Raw genomic sequence first — 17,424 nt, 5'->3', positions numbered from 1 at the left:
CCCATTTTTAGTCGTGTCATTAATAGGTTAACCCAATAATAACTCACTTGAATTTGGGTCATATTAATACCTGCTAATTTCGGGTCGTGTTTGAGTCATGCTATTGTGTCGTACCAGAAATTGCCACTCCTACTCCTCCCAAATCAACTTATTTTACTAGTAGTATATATTCCTTATTTTTTAAGGGATATTTAATTATGTCTAAAAAAAGGATAGAACTCATAATTCATTAGTAATAGTGCAAAACAATAGCATGCATAGACTATAGTACTATATTTGACACTAACTATGCAAAAGAAAGAAGTATATGAGATATTAGTTGCATGAAGCAAATCCAATTAAAATAAATAAGTTTAATTAGAATTTTTATTACCCATTTAATATAATTTCATTTTAGTTCGCATCTTATTTCATCCTAAAATTCTTAACGTCAGTATTTAAAATTAAAATTCGAGGGAATATAGTGATTCAAAATGAAAGTATTGAGAACCAAAAGTGCAATGTCAAAATTGTTAACTAACGGCAATTTATGTTGACCGTTCGTGATTTTGAATTTTCATTAATTACTCTAAGGGTATGTTTGGTTCCCCACAATCAAGTGAAGTCTGTATAGAAGAAATTTTAAAAGCTTAATAGCCAAATACATCAAAAGTTAATTTTATTTCAAAAAGATTGTAGTGTTTTCTGTGTCTAATGATATATTGTGGCATTAATTTAAATATTAATCACTTCCCTGGTTGATTTATCATCTCATGTAAATTGTCGAGACGTTTGCTTCATGGTCTTTATTTCTATAAGCATGAGCTATTGTTGATTGGGATTCTTGATGTCAATTAGTAATTATATATCCTGAATAATTACTAACTATCCAGTTATTAATTTGGTACAATAAACTGAGATACTTTGTACGGTGGCAATGTTTATTGATTTAAGTGCTGGTTAATTGTTCCTGAAATGGTTGCTTGTCTTCAATTTTTGCACGCTTTATGTTAAGAGCATGCATCAGTTATTCACAAATATTCAGAATACCTTGAACACCAATCTGCTTATGCACTATAAGCTAGTATACTGGTTTTCTACTAAGTTAGAGAAGCCGAGTGGGCGAAATTTTGGACTGAAGAGCGAAGGAAGATTATTTCCTTTTTTTTTTTTTTTTGTAATCTGCTGAGAAGGTGGGTTTCAACCTCTTGATCAGTGTTTGGCTCGTGAATACCGGATATCCTTGAATTGCATTTCTAAACAAGTCTAATGATTTCTGTGAGGTATGATTTGCTCCCACATTGCTCTTATCCAATTCATTGAACATAGTTCTGTTTCAATATTAACTCTAAACATAATATGTAGGGTGTTCGTGCGAGATTGGTAGACAAGGACTTTGCTCCTAAGGTATCTATTAATCTATGTTATAAATGTCAAATTTCTTGGAAGGCGTTGAACATTTGATGAGAATGATATTAAGAAACAAGAGGAAAAGCTAGGGGCAGTTGCTTCCTTTCTTGGATGAAGTTGATGCTCAGATGTGAAGAGTACAACATGAGGTTGATGATGAAGATGAAATGGAAAATGAAGATGAGTAAGATGGAATGGAAGATAACGGTCCAAATAATGATGGTGAATTCGAACAGTACAACCAACAAGGGAGTGGACACAATTTAGGATTGCTCTAGCACGAGTAATGTTTGTTGACTATCAAATTAGATAAAGCCATCATGCAAGTTGAAGTTTCATAGGAAATTATTCAGACTAAATTGAATATTAGAATGGCCATTTACTGAAGAATAGTAGTAATGTATAATTGTGCTTTTCTTTCTCATTTTCTTTTTTGCTTAAATCACTTTGTTTGCATATTCATCTATTGAAATTTTTTGTAAGATGCAAAACTCAAACATTTATAAAAGGTACATGCTATGACTTCCCTCCTCAATTCATATAATAGAGTAGGTTTTTAATTTTCTAAAATTTAAAGTTCCTAACTTTAAAAAGGTATCAAGGTTTTAACTTGATAAATATGAACTACTTTTTAAGTTAGAATATGTAATTAGTTTTTATTTAATATAATTTAATTAAGAATGTATTTTTTTGGCAGAAATGGAACTAATTGGTTTTTTTCTTTAAAGCTTTAGTAACAATTAGTTAAATGCAAGAAAAAATAAATTATTAAAGGCACTAATTGGTTTTTTCCTTGATGCTTTAGTAACAATTAGCTAAGTGTTAAAAAATTATTACATAGGAAAAAGAAAAAAAGAAAAATTTTAGATGGAAACAATTCTGATTCTTAATGAATTCTTTTCCCATCCAAACAAAGAATTTGGAATTTGAAATGAATTCTGTATCAATTCTATGCATTTCCCAAACAAAAGAATTCCAATGTTTTGAAATTCCAATTCACAGAATTCTAATTCTATAGAATTTCAATTCCAATTCTGTAGAACCAAACGCACCCTAAATGTGCCTAATATCAGAAATTTGGGGTCTAGATTTATTTTGAAAAAATATTAGGGACCAGTTTAGTGCACGGGATGAAAATTGCAATTATCACATTAAAGAATACATCAATTTTTTTAGTCCGAACGAAACATGATTATAGAGGTGACAATTTTCATCCATATCTATTTAACCGTCCATATTCACCTCACCTAAATGGTTTTGGATTAGGGAAAATGATCAGTTTCATCCCTTACATTTTACAAAAATATTCTTTTCGTCCCTCATTTTTAAAATGAAGTAAATTTATCATTGTAATTTAACAACTTAAACTATTACATTTCTGAAGTCAACTTTCAATCTAATTCGAACCACCCAGCAACGTGATTACAAAATTTTGGGGTATGATCGGTAGATTATTGTTAACTCAATTTGATATTCACGGGAAATTTAATGAACCAAAACAGAAAAAAGAAAAAAGAAAAAAATTATAATATAACAAAGAAGGATTAATTTTTCTTATATTGTCATTGTATATACTGATGGTTCTAGATACTTGATATATTATTTCAATTTAAATTTAAACATCAAACTTTATATGTATTGTATACATCTAGATTTGCAAATGTGTATACTAACGATACATGAAAACATTTATCCAAAAAAGAAGCCTTATTGTATTATTTGGAATATTATTTGAAATAATTGCTGTAGTACTTTTTGTAATGTGATGTATGTGAGATAAAAAGGTAATTGGAATATAAAAAGTTGGGTTGAAAAACGTGTTTATGATGCAAGCGAAATATTTTTTGGAATAATTTCACTGTCCAAGCGAAATAATTTTTGGAATGACCTTTTTATGTTATAATTTTTTAAATTTTTTTCTTTTTTGGTTCAATAAATGTCATATGAATGTGATGGAGTTGACTGAATGATCTATAAATTCTATCCCTGAGTTTATTATTGGATTATTGAATGGTTTGATTTAAATTGAAAGTTGGCGATATTGCAGCTTCAGTTTTTAAATGTCAAGAACTAATTTGTTTCGTTTTAAAAGCGAGAGACAAAAATAATATTTTTGTGAAATATAAGCAAAAATAAGTTATTCCTTTTGGATTACTAAACAAAATTTATATGGATATCCAAGCAAAATCAATTGGTTGATGATTTTAAGTGGATAATCCACATAATCCATCTAAATCCATTTAAGAAAGTAACCAGCAAACCCAATTACTTGCTGCTTGACAGAAAACTAATATCAGACTCACAAATTTTTCTCATCCAAAAATTCAATGAAAGTCAAACATCCCCACACGGATTCCATTGTTTTCCTTTCACCACTGATCATTCTCCATTTCTAAGCCAGGTTGGCGATCTAGCCCAACATGATGCTATCGCAAATTCTTCTGTTCACTTTCTCCGGCTTTATCGCAAATTCTTCCGTGAACATTTTGATCCCGACATGAAAATCATCCCTTTTTCTCCCGAAATTTTGGCAAAGTAGGCGCTGGAATAGATGAGCCTTTTTTCCTACTGGCAGTGACTGGGTCAGCCGCAATTGCCACATCAAAACCCCCATTTGATGACTTTAGTTCTCCTAAGGAGGATATCATCTTCCTACTTCAGTACTTTGATGCCTTTGCAGAATTCTACTTTAGATTGTCTAAATAATTTGAACTTTGAAAATGAATGGCACCGCTGGTTCCAAGTTTCAAAGCTGGTCTTTCCCCCCCTTTTTGATAAACAAGCCAGCAAAGAGTGTCCTAGTCTCTTTCATACCCAACTAAAAAAAAAAAATTGTCCTAGTAAAGCGGGTGACGTGGCTAATTTAGAATCGCAGGTCCATGGGTGGGGTCATAGACCGAGTATTTGCCAATAATCTACCAACTTTTCAGGAGCCCGCCATTCAAGATTCAATTCTCTGTCCTGATCTCATAGTACGGTGCTTGATCGAATTTAGAGGGAACGGGCAGGGACTTGCCAGATCAACCACCGTCCCTAAATAGTCCGTAACATTTTTTTTTAATATTTTATAATTTTATATAAATTTTTTGTACATCTAATTTTTAGATGTGACATTTTATTATTATTTATATAAGTTTCATATATAGTAATTGTATTTCTATTACTAAATTTTATAAATAATTCACTTAAAATTACATTCTATTCGAAAAATAAATTGTTCAGAATTGTGTTTTGTTAAAGGCTTGCTCCAACTATTAAGGCCTTCTGAATTCGGAACAAGAGCACGGACAGTTATTAGAGACAATTTTATTGGTTATTTTTAGCGAAGGATAACGTCTACAGTCTGCACTGACACAAAAGGTGAAAACAATGAAGACAGTGTGTGTAACAGGGGCTTCGGGTTACATAGCATCATGGATTGTCAAGTTCTTGCTCCAGCGTGGTTACACTGTCAAGGCATCTGTTCGTGACCTCAGTCAGTATTTCTTCCAAACCCTTTAATTTTTTTTTTTTCTGTTTTGAATACAATGTTTTACCATTTTTTTTTTTTTTTGCTTTTGTGGTCTGTGAAACTGCAATTGTAGGATATGGGTCGTGACAATCATAAGATACGCAGGTTGGTTTTGGGGGGCTCTAATTTTGTGGACTATTGGGATTGTGATTATTATTGCTTGATTTTGTTGTGCAATTTCCGTTTTCCTGATGGGGAGAATTTGTTGATGACATTTGGAGATTGAGGATTCTGAATTAACAGGTTTTCATATTCACGTGTGAAGAGAAAAGGGCTTTTATGATGATAAGAGAAAGAAGACTAGGTTTAGAAATTTCAGGATTGATGAATAGCATGTGATTTGATGCAAATTTTTTTTTTTTTTGGTGGTTTCCAACTTCAGCTGCCTCCCTCCTCCCTCCCCCAAGCGAAAGAAAATAAATGAATGTATAGGAAGCAATATATTAAATTCGTAAGGAAGCAATATATCTCTTTTTGTCTCCGTATAGCATCTGCTACTGGCAGCAAGTGTCCTGCATGATGTTAATTACTCTTGACGCAATCAATTTTCCAAAACTATTATGCTTTTCTCGGCCATTTGGTTGTTGAATCTTGTCAATGCTTACTGCCTCTTTCTAATCATGTCAGGGTCATCATCTAGTCCTGTAATTTTATAATATTACAATCCTGTAGAAAGATATATTGCTTCTCAGCTTAGTACTTTATTTTGAGCTTTGTTTTAATTTATCTGAATCATGTAGATGATCCAAAGAAGGTAGGACACTTGCTTGCGCTTGATGGAGCTGAGAGACTTCAGTTGTTCAAAGCTAACCTACTGGAAGAAGGTTCTTTTGATGCTGCAATTCATGGGTGCGATGGCGTTTTTCATACAGCATCTCCTTTCTACCATTCAGTCACTGATCCTCAGGTTCCTTGAACAATTCCTTTTCTCTTATTTGAATATTCACCTCCTTCATTTCAATACTCTTTCTTCGAGGCGAAGGTAAGACACGAAGGCCATAGCTGCTCCTGTATAAGGAGTGAGATATTGTAATGTAGCCGGGGAATCTGCCATTTCGGCTACCACAATGGTGTATTCCATTGTTCCCCTTTCCTGGAAAGTAGTTACTACTTGAGCCACAGAAGATGCTTTTTGACCAATTGCTACATAAGCAGTACTATTTAGCTTGTGGATATAGATTTTGGTGTATTCCATTGTTCCCCTTTCCTGGAAAGTAGTTACTACTTGAGCCACAGAAGATGCTTTTTGACCAATTGCTACATAAGCAGTACTATTTAGCTTGTGGATATAGATTTTCTTCTCATGGTTTAACTTAAATTCCATTTATATGGTAAAAATTTCTTTCTATCATTTAAATCTTTATATGTCTCTGCATGCTTCGCAGGTTTCTCTTACATAGTAATGATAAATGAGAAAGCTTTAGTGCACTGTTTCTAATTGACTTCATTTGTTGCCTAAAAGAATGTAAAAGAAACTGTGGTTGGATTCAACAATTGCTTTAGTAAGTATAAATGGGTTTTAGATAAATAGAAATGTAAAAGAAACTATAGATAGCTCCAATAATTACTTTAGCATATGTTAAATGGTTTTTGATAATCTTTCAGTGGCTTATTAGTAGTTAACTGCTTAGCGTATATGTGACTTTAGTATGTTTGAGCACCCATTTGTGTATGGTTTCTAAGCTTCTTTCTTGTCATTATTTGCAAACTTCAGTAAGTAAGCTGATAGATGCAATATGCAGGTGCTATCAGCTATAAAATAACTGAATCTAGTAATCCAATAGGCTTACCTGCCCAAAAAGAAGAAGTGTTAACATGTGCAGGCAGTTGTGCATTAAATGCTTGCCATTTTGCTTAATTCTTCTCAGGTTTCATTTTTCTTTAGTTTAAAAGATTTGAAAGTTATCTTGGAATCCCTTTACACAGGTTTATGACCATTTTAACATTATAATTCCAGTGACTTACAAGAGTTCAAGATTGATGTTTAGTCTTAAAAATTCTGTAGTCCAACAAAAGCTGGTCAAGTTTTTGCTACAGTAGTATTTTCCTTGTTTTCTTTTACATTTTGTATAGTTCTAGAGTATCTCCAATCTTTGTCTATTTAAACATTTGAAATTACTCATATGTTGCATCTATTGCAGTATGGGTTCATTCTACTCTATGCTCTCTGATGCATAAATTTTTGAGCTAATTCAAATTTTTGTTATGGCTTAGATTGTGTTAACTATTATTGCCAATAATCTCCTTTATTCTACATTTTGGGAAAGAGAAACCACTATCCTACTTATGTTACAAAAGAAAATACTCGAGATGCTTTCCTTCAAATTTTACTAAACAGCATTTACAGTGGTCTAGTTTGTGCAGTCTCTTTGAAACAAGAAAGTAGAAACAGTTGATCCATTGTAGAGAAATGTATGGTATAGATGTTAAAGGTTCTCAGGCTCTTTGAGGGACTCTAAAAAGAGTAGATGGTCTTTCTGTGAACGGCTCAGGGTGCTAAAGTCTTGATGTTCTAAGAGTACAGGTATTCTGCAAGAGGAATCTTGAATTGAATTAAATCTTATGGTGGAGATCACCTTAGGCTTCGATTGAAACTGTTATCTAATGGGTGTTGGAGATTGGGCTTGCTATTTGATTACAGCATAAAAAAGGAGCTCCAAAGCTCTTTCATAACTAATCACCCATAGAGTCTGCAAGAAGGGGTGAAAATGAAAATAAATAGAAGTGCCAGGTTAAAGAAATATTAACATCATATGCATATGGATGTTTGAAGAGTTTCTTTCTGGTGGAAACAAGTTTTAAAGTTCTTTTTCTCAAGTTTTTGTTGACTGTATTAATCTGATAGGGTCGTACAGTGAGGTGAAACCAAATATTTGATTTCTGTACAATGTCCAATAACCAATTTACTATTTAGTAACCCAAAAGAAAATCCTCTGTTGGTTGTATTGGCTTTATTGGCACTCCTTATTATAAGTGGTATCAAAATCACGGGCTATCCTCAAAAACTAGGAGAGTAATTGTTTAAATGGTGTAAATCTTACACATCTCCTCATGGAAGCTCAGTAATTTCTTTAAAAGAGCCTCACTGTTGAACCTTTTATTTCGCCCTTCTATTTGACTTATTGAATAACTGAGGAACCCTGAAAACCATGCTTCATGGAAATGAGCAGTATTCAATGAAATTGAAGACAGTGAGTTATATATATATATTAAATATGTGTAGTGAATAACTTTATATTAAGTCCATCTTGCCAAGGTGAGTAATTTTCTATCTCTGTAAGTCACCAAGAGCAATTCTTTTTGGACAGGCTGAATTGATTGATCCTGCTCTAAAAGGCACTCTTAATGTTCTTGGATCATGTGCAAAATCACCATCTGTGAAAAGAGTGGTTTTGACATCCTCTGTAGCTGCAGTTTACTACAATGGCAGGTCTCGTTCTCCTGATGTGGTGGTTGATGAGACTTGGTGGAGTCTTCCTGATTTATGCAAAGAAAACAAGGTCTGTAAATGTTAGTTTCCTTTCTGTCTGAGTTTTATTGCTAAATTTAAATGTTCTTAAATTAACTAAATATCTGCTGTCACATATATTGAAGACCATTGGACTGTGTCCCATAACACTTTTGTTTTACATACCTTTTGGAGTAAAATATAGATGTGGTTCCAGAATATAATATACTTGAATCGTGAATGCTTAAAAAGGTGCATGTCTTTAAAATGGTGTACATATTTGACATCATAATGCCATTGAAAATTTGTGAACATAAAATCTTCATTATGCATCAACTGCAAAAATTCCATTAATGTAATTGTTACAGGTACTGTTATTTGCTGTATTAGAAGTTGAAATTAGGGCACTATAGAGTGTAGACATTAGAGAATTTATTTGTTTGAAATAGAACATGTATTCAGCTTTTAACTACCATCTACCAAAGGCCTTAGGTTTTCATTGACTTCTGATGGATTTTTTTGAAGACATTTAAGGCCAGTGCCACCTCAATGTTCTTTCTGTCAAAGTTTCAGGATATCTACTCCACATTTGCATTTGTCCATTTGAACTAGAGATTAGTTCACTGGACTTGCACTTAGTCTATTAACATTTGTAACTTTTGTATAAATATACTGAAAGTTTTTTTTTTTTGTGAACCTTAAGAATTAAAAGTCTCGAGACAAAACATATTTATGTGAAAGCAGAAGTAGGGTATTTCGAGGAATTTGGTAATTGATGACGCTTGAGCTATGATGCTTGGCAGTTTTCTGGAACTCTGGAAAACGAAACATGGCCATATGGTTGGAGGAAATATAAAATACCTTCATGTATATATCAGATGGTCTTTCTGCTCCTCGAAAATTGGGAATTGGATGATGTTAAATTTGGGGACAATATGAACAACAATTAATGACCTGAAGAATTTCTTTGAAAATTGAGTAGAATATGATGGCAAACTTTGGAATAGGAAAAATTTGCGGAAAGGGTAAACTTGGAACTAGATAAGCTAAAACCAACTAAAATATTTCAAAACCCCTGTGGCTCACGTCATTAGCTTAGGCTGAGCTGTTGAAATCCAAAAGGTAAAGTTTCTGGATGAAAGCAGTAAACAAATTCAAATTGCATAAGCTAATAGAAATTTTGTACTAATGTTGTAAATCCTACAGCGAGACCCTGAAATAAGTAAAACTAAATGACCCCCATTGGAATCCAAATATGTGCATGATCCTTATCCAATTCTATTGAGGATTTCCATCATTTGATTTTGAGCTTATTATACTTGATAGGGTTATTTTCTCTACTTTAGTTTGCTAATTATGAATAAAAAATGCATACTTAATAAATTCCTTTCGGGAAAATAACTTTTGGTGCTCTCGACAAGCCACTTCTATTATGTTCCGAATTCCTTTTCAGCTGTTATCACGAATGTGATGCCAAACTTTTAGATGCTTGAGATGCCCTCTCTCTCTGTGATAGACACTGGCTCACACGGGGAACTTTTTTTGTGGATGGGGTGTTATTGCCTTCTTTGGCATGAAGGTGATAAAAAAGCAATTGGAATAGTATTTAACAAAAGCTCCATGGCTAATAGAGTTTTTGTTTGTCGAACGATACTTTTTGGATTGATGCGGAGATTTTAGATTGTTTATAGCTCCCATGATTTTGTTTTCGTGTCCAAATACTATACTAGTAATAGCATCTTTTCCCACTGGCATGTTAAAAGTATTCTAGACAAGTGTCATTTCTATCTGCCATACAAACTCCATTTCAGCATAACCAAAATCAATATTTCCACAAGATTTGGGGACAATGTGCCCATGGCACTTAAGTAAATTGTCCTTGTGTACATGCCTCTTTTAATTGATATTGTCATAATAAGATCACTGTTGGTTAGCCAGTCTATGAAATGAACATGTATTCTTGTGAATTAACAATCATAGTTAAACATGTTATTCTTTCCTATTGTTTTTCTTCCAGTTATGGTATGTGCTCTCGAAGACATTGGCTGAGGATGCTGCCTGCAAGTTTGTAAAAGAGAAAGGTCTTGACATGGTTACAATAAACCCAGCTATGGTGATTGGGCCTCTATTACAGCCAACACTTAACACCAGTGCTGCTGCGATCTTGAACTTAATAAATGGTATGGATATTCATATTAAACAAAGAGAATTCAATTAATATTTTTGGAGATAATTTGTTGGTTGAATCTATGTTTATTTGTTTTTTGAGGCCATGGTCGTGCATGATGCTCTGTTGACTGTTTTTTGTCTTTTTTTTTTTGCCTTGGTTCTGCTTTTTGAGGGAAATTGAGTGGACGGGAAGCAATTTAGAGCTGATGTTTTTTGAGCTGGTGAAGCTACTGATGGTGATGAAAATGGTGCATAGACAGATGTTTTTAGAACATGCAAATAAGCATTTATTTTTAAGTTTTTGCCTTTTTGACTCGCACCTTTGACTTTCCATTACTTTATCTATACTTAGTCATCGACATCGATAGTGTAGACTACATACCTTCTTATATTTCTTTAAAATTAAAGTATGTAAAGAATAGATAAGTGAATTAATGGTAACATGCTCAAAAAGAATTAATAGTAACATTCTGGACAGTAATGATTCATACTCATTTGTGCTTTATCAGAATATTGATTGAGCATTCACTTGTATGCCAGGGGTTGTGGTACATCCCATGCTCTGAAAATTTACTGGTCAGGAGTTTAGTACTCACTTATCTTGCTATGACAAATGCATTAGATATATTGTATAAGGTGGGGACAATGTTAGTCTTTATAGAACTTCTAAGTATCTGATAAAATTGAAATGAACTTGAGAATAAATGAAAAAGGCCAAAAAACCAGTGAGGTGGCCTACCTATGTACTTAGGAGCAACGTGCTATGGAATTTGCCATGTTGCAAAGCTTGTTAGGAGTTCTCTGCCTGTGTCATGAACTTGAGTTTTGCCAAGGTAGACGTCATGGTCATTTGGAGGTTCACTAGAATTTTATTTGTTTGTGTGTTTGTGTATCTATGATGGTATTTGTATATGTGTATATGCTCCTTTTGTTGATATTTATATATGTTCTTGTTTGCTGGATCAAAACCTCCCAAACATATTCATTTTTGTGTCTTGCGAAAGCTTTATCCAGTGTGCTTGAAGGGATGTTTACATTGTTTTAAAGTTCCAGGTGCTTTTTTAATCAACTATTGAAGTCTTTGAATTATTACTGCAGTATTCGGTAAATGGCTATGAGGGGTAGGAATGGGTACCAAAATTAATGATGCCCGTACATGTTGCTAGGTAGACCACTATAGCAATCAATCAATGGGAATGAAAGTATTAGATCTTTCCCCCTATGACTCCCCACTTATAGCTTGAGTTTTGAATTGATTAACTCTTTGATAGAACGAAACTCATTCCACTTCCAACCAAATATGTAATGGGGAATGACCAACACCATACTAATAGTGAGATTTGTGGTTCCAATTCTGATTTCAATTGTGGAGTACAAACCAAACAGCTCATAAGTTGTCAGTAAAGACGTGGTTATGCTCATGGAAAATGATTTTCGTTGTATTTTCCTCTCTTTGCTTGGTTAGATTCATTTATACAAGAAGGAAGAGATGCTGATATGAAACTTGTCTTGTCTGTCATTAGATATTGTGTATTGTGATCTTAGACTGATTTTCATGCATTGAGTGTCATTGAATTGTTTATGCAATTTATTTTGATATCTTAATATTATGGAAATGTTGTTTGTTCATTGTTATTTTCTACATTCAATACAGGTGCAGAAACATTCCCAAATTCAACATTGGGCTGGGTTGATGTCAGAGATGTTGCTAATGCCCATGTACTAGCTTTTGAAAATCCGTCGGCAAGTGGAAGATACTGCCTGGTTGAAAGAGTGGCACATTACTCTGAAGTTGTGAAGATCTTGCATACGCTATATCCTTCTGTGAAACTTCCAGAAAAGTAAGTTTAAGCTCTGTATTTAGACTTGATAATGCATATACAAGTAGGGATTCACATCTGCAACATAAATTTATGTCTGGAATGCTTCATGCATGTATGTGCATCTGTAATTTTTCTGTTAGGATTTATTATGATGTGCCACGTGGATAAATCATATCTGGAGGCTATTACCTATTAATACCATCTGTTGACGATGGAAGACAGAATAAATATTAAGAAACTCTTGTTGCAGAATACAATTTCCATCATCTGAGTAAAATTAGTTATTGATTAGAGCTTGTATAAAATAGGCTGTTCTCTATTATGTTTTAGAAGTTCTGGTCAAGGTTTATGTTGTCGAATTCACAAGATTTTGAAATTTTCCCTATTTGAAATAGGATTAAGTTGCCAAGGAGGCCTTGGTCAAGTGACTAAGGTTGAAACCGTAAGAATTAGAGCACCTGGGTTCAATTATCCCGTAACCCTTCCCTGCTTCTTAAACGCCATTCTTCCTTGCTTAAAACAAATAATAAAATAAAACAAAATATTAAAAAATAGGTTAAGTTACTTCGGGAAAGTTAATACTGACTATATAGTTAATTTAGTTGGTACTTAACTAAGGAATCCTTTTCCTTGTAATAGTGATCTAGTTCTTGGAATCTTTGCTCCACAATTACTAAACCAAGGACAGCCTACTAATCCTGGCAACCTGATTAGGTAGAAAAGTAGATAAGGATGAGAATATCATTAGTTGTAGAAGATCTGTTATTGAACATAGGGGGATTGTTTGGGGTGGCCAAGAACAGAATGGGTGGCCTTTTGAAGAGTTGGCTTTCATCAATTCAAATCAAACCACTGTGTCAATTTTTTGAGATAGTGTACTTCAAATTACAGCTCTTTAAGAATGTTTACCTGAAAGTTTTGACCTTTCTTCATTGCAACAAGACTTTTTACCTTTCTGAATTCTGATCTTCATCTGCTTTTATTTGATTTCATGTCTAAATGGTGAGATCCGTGTATAATATGTGAAGTTATGCACAAAAATTCTGGTTTTTTCTTTCCCCTTTGCTGCTTTACCAGATCCTGCTGTGAGAAGATCCATTATTCGTACAATCTGTACCTGAAATATCAGGGCTTATATTAAGGCATTCATTTAAGGGTACTGATATTCACGACCCTTCTAACTTCTTGAACACCCTTACTATGTATTTTGGCTGCTATATATGCTTGTCATTTGGCTTGGAAAAATAAAAAACCGAGTAGGGGTGTCCAAGAATCTATAAAAGGGTATTTGAGTATCAATGAACTTCATTCCAATGTTCTGCTTACTGCAATTAATCTTTTGTTGTCTAATCATGGATGAGTTTTCCTGTCCATCACCTGCTGTTGATGTATTTTTACTCGTCAAACACCAGTAAGGAAGCCAAAATTATCATTTCTATCAGTTTGCTTTTATTGGATTTTTACCATTTTCAACAATATTTATTATTCTTATGGAGCTTCTAATGTTCTTTGGTAAACTAATCTTTGTAGGTGTGCTGACGACAAGCCATTTGTGCCAACGTACCAGGTTTCAAAGGAAAAGGCAAAAAGCTTAGGCCTTGAATTCACGCCCCTTGAGCAAAGCATCAAGGAAACAGTTGAAAGCTTGAAGGACAAGAACTTTCTGGGCTCTTCTGCTGCACTGTGAATATGATCTCAAACATGATGAGGAACATTTCAGAATTGGTGTCATTGCCTATTGAACATACGTTTTGCAAACTCCTATTTGAACCGGGTCTGTCTGACTGGCTTATCTGCCTCGACAGAGATTTGGCAGAGATCTACCTATGAAACAATAAAGGACTCATCTTTTTGCTATCATGGAAATTTGAAAAGGAAATGTCTTTTGCTTTTCCTTGTTCAAATTCAAGGTTAAAGCAATGATGAGTAGATTTTGGTGCGTAATCATGTGGCTTACCTCTCTCTCACTTATTTGGGGTCAGTGTGCTAAATTGCCATTTGATGAGACTTTATAAAATCAAGGAGCAGCTTTACTAATTAATGTCAGGGTAACAAATTGATAAAAGATTGAAGTTTATGTGCTGAATTATATCCATATTATATGTATATGATCATTAAGAACATTAAGTAGCTCAACTTTATCCATGTCTAAATTGTTCAAGGCTTTGTGAGTTGTGTTCAGGCTCCTTAGCAACCCTCTAGTGGGGCTTAATTGTTAGGTTAAGTACTCGGTAAGCTGGTGAAAATTATGAATCACATGGGATAAAGTGTAAGCAAGGTTTAAAGGACGCTTAAAGTTTTATGCCACTAACATGAAGTCATTTTTACGTAATAATGTATGGATGCGTATGAAGCTTTGACTAATGTGATTGATAACATGTATTGCTGAATGTACTTGTACACAGCTCACATGGTCCATAAAGGTAGCCTGAGCCTTGAGGTACTTGCTGAGCAATTAAATTCATTCGGTGGATATTATCTCTGTTTTCGGCAAAGGTAAAACGAATGTGAATTAGTAGAGGATAAACGTAAGGGAGAACTGAGGTAGCATCCGGCTCAAGGAATTGTGGATATTGGAATTTATATGTTTGTAGAGGCTTAGATTGTTACTAGGTGGGCATGACCGCGCTACGCGCGGTGGATCAATGCAATTATGCCCTGTCTTGTATTGGTCATTGAGGATGAGAGTTGAGTGTGGAAGTGAAATAGGCTGAAATCATATAACGAAAAGTAAAAGCAAGAAAGGAGTAAATGTAGGAGAGTGGTGTATATGATAGCTGAAAATGTTAGAATGGAATTATATGAAACTGTATATGGAATTATATCTAAAGTTTTATTTATAAAGTAGAAGGTGATGATTTGATAAATTGGATACGAAATGGTGGATAATGGTAAAATATATTGTGGAAATTTTTTGCTTTTGAAATGCATGGTATCATATTACAATGTACAATTTTTTGGTAAAATAAATGACAGTTATGTATGAAGTAGGTGAATTATTACTAAGATGGATAAGAAGGTAAATGTTTATTAAAAGGAAATTGTTATTGGATGTAAAGTTTAATTTGTAATTGATTTTTATCTTTTTGTAGTATTTGTATCTATGAAATCATGTTTATTGATCAATCACAGAGTATTAATAAATAAGGATAATATAGTTCATGAATAATGTTACAGATACAAAAAGTTAATGACTAATTATAATAATAAATTGGCTAATTATAATAATGGATATGAAATACAGGGTACCAAGGGAAAATTTTTTCATCCCCATTGCTGTTAAATATTAAAATAGTAAAGATGGTCTTCAATTCTGGAATGAAAATAAGGACGTCATTGTGCTGGAGTTGATGTTGAAGAATGAAAGCTTTCCAATTTTTTTTGAGCCGCTTGCCTTTGATTCCAATTTCTGTTATGTTATCTCCAGTTTTGAGAGCTATAAGTGGAGTTTTTTGTTCATTGAGAAAGTAGTCAACAAATCGTGGGATTTTCTGATACAAAAAGTAAAAGTTAGTCAGCTAAGTTGAAGGAAATGAGTTAGGTAGAGAATAATTTAAGGAAAATATAATAAGGATTCTTTACCAATGTATATGGGTCGGCTGAGTGAAAGTTTTGATAGAAGCATACTGAAGTGGATAAATCTTGCGAAAAATGAGGTTGAAGTGAAGATGTCACTATTTCTTCATGAATTGGCGGATCAGCATGAACTGCACATAAGAAATATTTTTGTTGGAATAAATAATGTAAGATTGGAACATTACTATGAAATAGAAAGGATAAAGATGTATTATGAATGTATACAATTTTGTTGAAGATGAAGGTTGGTTAGAGGGACTGTCCAGCTGAGATTTGCAATTCACAAAAATTAATAACATCAAAAAATAAATTCCCAATATGTCGAAGCAATAGTATGTGATGTTCATTAGTAATATTTTGTTCACAATATTTATCCCATCCTGCTCCAAACGAGTCAGCATTTACTGTAATATTCCATTGTTTTGTTCCATGCATGAAGGTAATTGTGTGACGGCCATGTTGAGATAGTAATGATTTGAATAGAGGAGGTAAAACCTACATATGATATTAAGATAAGAATATTTTAGATGAAATGTAAATTAGAGAAAAATTTGGAAATGTATGCTATTGAGCAAAAACGAATGTACCTGGCCTCTATTTTTGCATCGGATGAGAAAGCAACATCTTTGTGAAATAGTACTTGCCATTTTGAAGAAAAGTAAGGTATGGATTTGTTGTAGTTGGTAGTAAGGTTTAAAATTCAAGTGAAAGATGAAAGTTTAGAAATGATAAAAGATTTTCAATCTGAAGGAGTTATGAATGTATGATAGGAGTAGAGTTAGGAAGTCTAGGATAGAAAAGATAGGTATATATAGAGAATGAAGAAATTTAGGAAAATTTTTTTTTTTTAACGAAATGAATGTATAGGAACAGGAATAATTAATGAAGATGGTTGAAATAAGAACAGGAATAATTAATGAAGGTGGTTGAATATGTAGTTGGTGCATGTTGTCAGAATAATAAAAATGAGATAACGTTGTTGTAAATGCGAATGATTCAGGAATGAGCACGTGGTTTGGTTTGTAAATCTGTATTTTTATACGTGTAAGAAAGGTAAATTGAAGAAGAAAGATAAATGGAAACAATTTTGATAAGATAAAACATTTAATTTGACAAATAAAGGATTTTACGTGGAGAAGAAAAGATTGTTATGTAATCTTGAAACAAGGAAGAGTATAGTTAAACAGCGGTTATTCTATGATTTCTGGCAATGATAAGTTGTTGAAGAAAAGACAACAGCAATACTATGATTTCTTGAAATCATAAATGGCTCAAAAAAAAGCTTCAAACAGCTTCATCATGGCCATGGAACTATTACAGACATTGCTTGTCGACTGTTATTTAGCTAGTTACCCTTCAAAGAGTTTATTCTACTGTTGAATCAAACATTATCCAGTAAGTCAGAGCTTGCAATAGGTACCCTTAACTTCTAGAAGAGATACTTAGGCAGAATACACTAAGGAGCACAATAAAACAGTAAGGCCAGAGAAAGAGCAAGAAGTCGTGGC

At 33.4% G+C, this 17,424-nt stretch overlaps 1 protein-coding gene and 1 long non-coding RNA gene across 2 annotated transcripts; one reads left to right on the top strand and one right to left on the bottom strand.

Moving 5' to 3' along the window:
* The first annotated feature begins 4,586 nt into the window (after positions 1–4,586).
* LOC140014505 (phenylacetaldehyde reductase-like) lies at positions 4,587–14,284 on the top strand. The gene is made up of 6 exons (XM_072065442.1): positions 4,587–4,864; positions 5,641–5,807; positions 8,209–8,400; positions 10,366–10,528; positions 12,172–12,358; positions 13,871–14,284. The coding sequence occupies exons 1-6, from the start codon at positions 4,759–4,761 to the stop codon at positions 14,025–14,027; spliced, it is 972 nt and encodes a 323-aa protein (XP_071921543.1). The 5' UTR covers positions 4,587–4,758; the 3' UTR covers positions 14,028–14,284.
* Positions 14,285–15,516: 1,232 nt separating this feature from the next.
* LOC113708719 (uncharacterized) lies at positions 15,517–16,676 on the bottom strand. Its single transcript, XR_003452630.2, has 3 exons — positions 16,504–16,676; positions 15,923–16,047; positions 15,517–15,831 (listed from the first exon to the last, which is right to left on the bottom strand). It is a non-coding gene; the product is annotated as an uncharacterized lncRNA (long non-coding RNA).
* Positions 16,677–17,424: the final 748 nt, after the last annotated feature.

The sequence above is a fragment of the Coffea arabica genome, chromosome 1c (assembly GCF_036785885.1).
Source record: "Coffea arabica cultivar ET-39 chromosome 1c, Coffea Arabica ET-39 HiFi, whole genome shotgun sequence".
Classification (NCBI taxonomy): domain Eukaryota; kingdom Viridiplantae; phylum Streptophyta; class Magnoliopsida; order Gentianales; family Rubiaceae; genus Coffea; species Coffea arabica.
Note: the sequence above shows the minus strand (reverse complement) of the source record. Positions and strands in the feature narration are given on the sequence as shown.

Bases quoted from the DNA above. Each gene is read 5' to 3' on its own strand.
- LOC140014505 (XM_072065442.1), top strand. From the start codon at position 4,759: ATGAAGACAGTGTGTGTAACAGGGGCTTCGGGTTACATAGCATCATGG. The intron at 10,529-12,171 runs GTATGGATATTC...CATTCAATACAG, and splicing joins GATCTTGAACTTAATAAATG to GTGCAGAAACATTCCCAAAT. The intron at 12,359-13,870 runs GTAAGTTTAAGC...TAATCTTTGTAG, and splicing joins TCTGTGAAACTTCCAGAAAA to GTGTGCTGACGACAAGCCAT.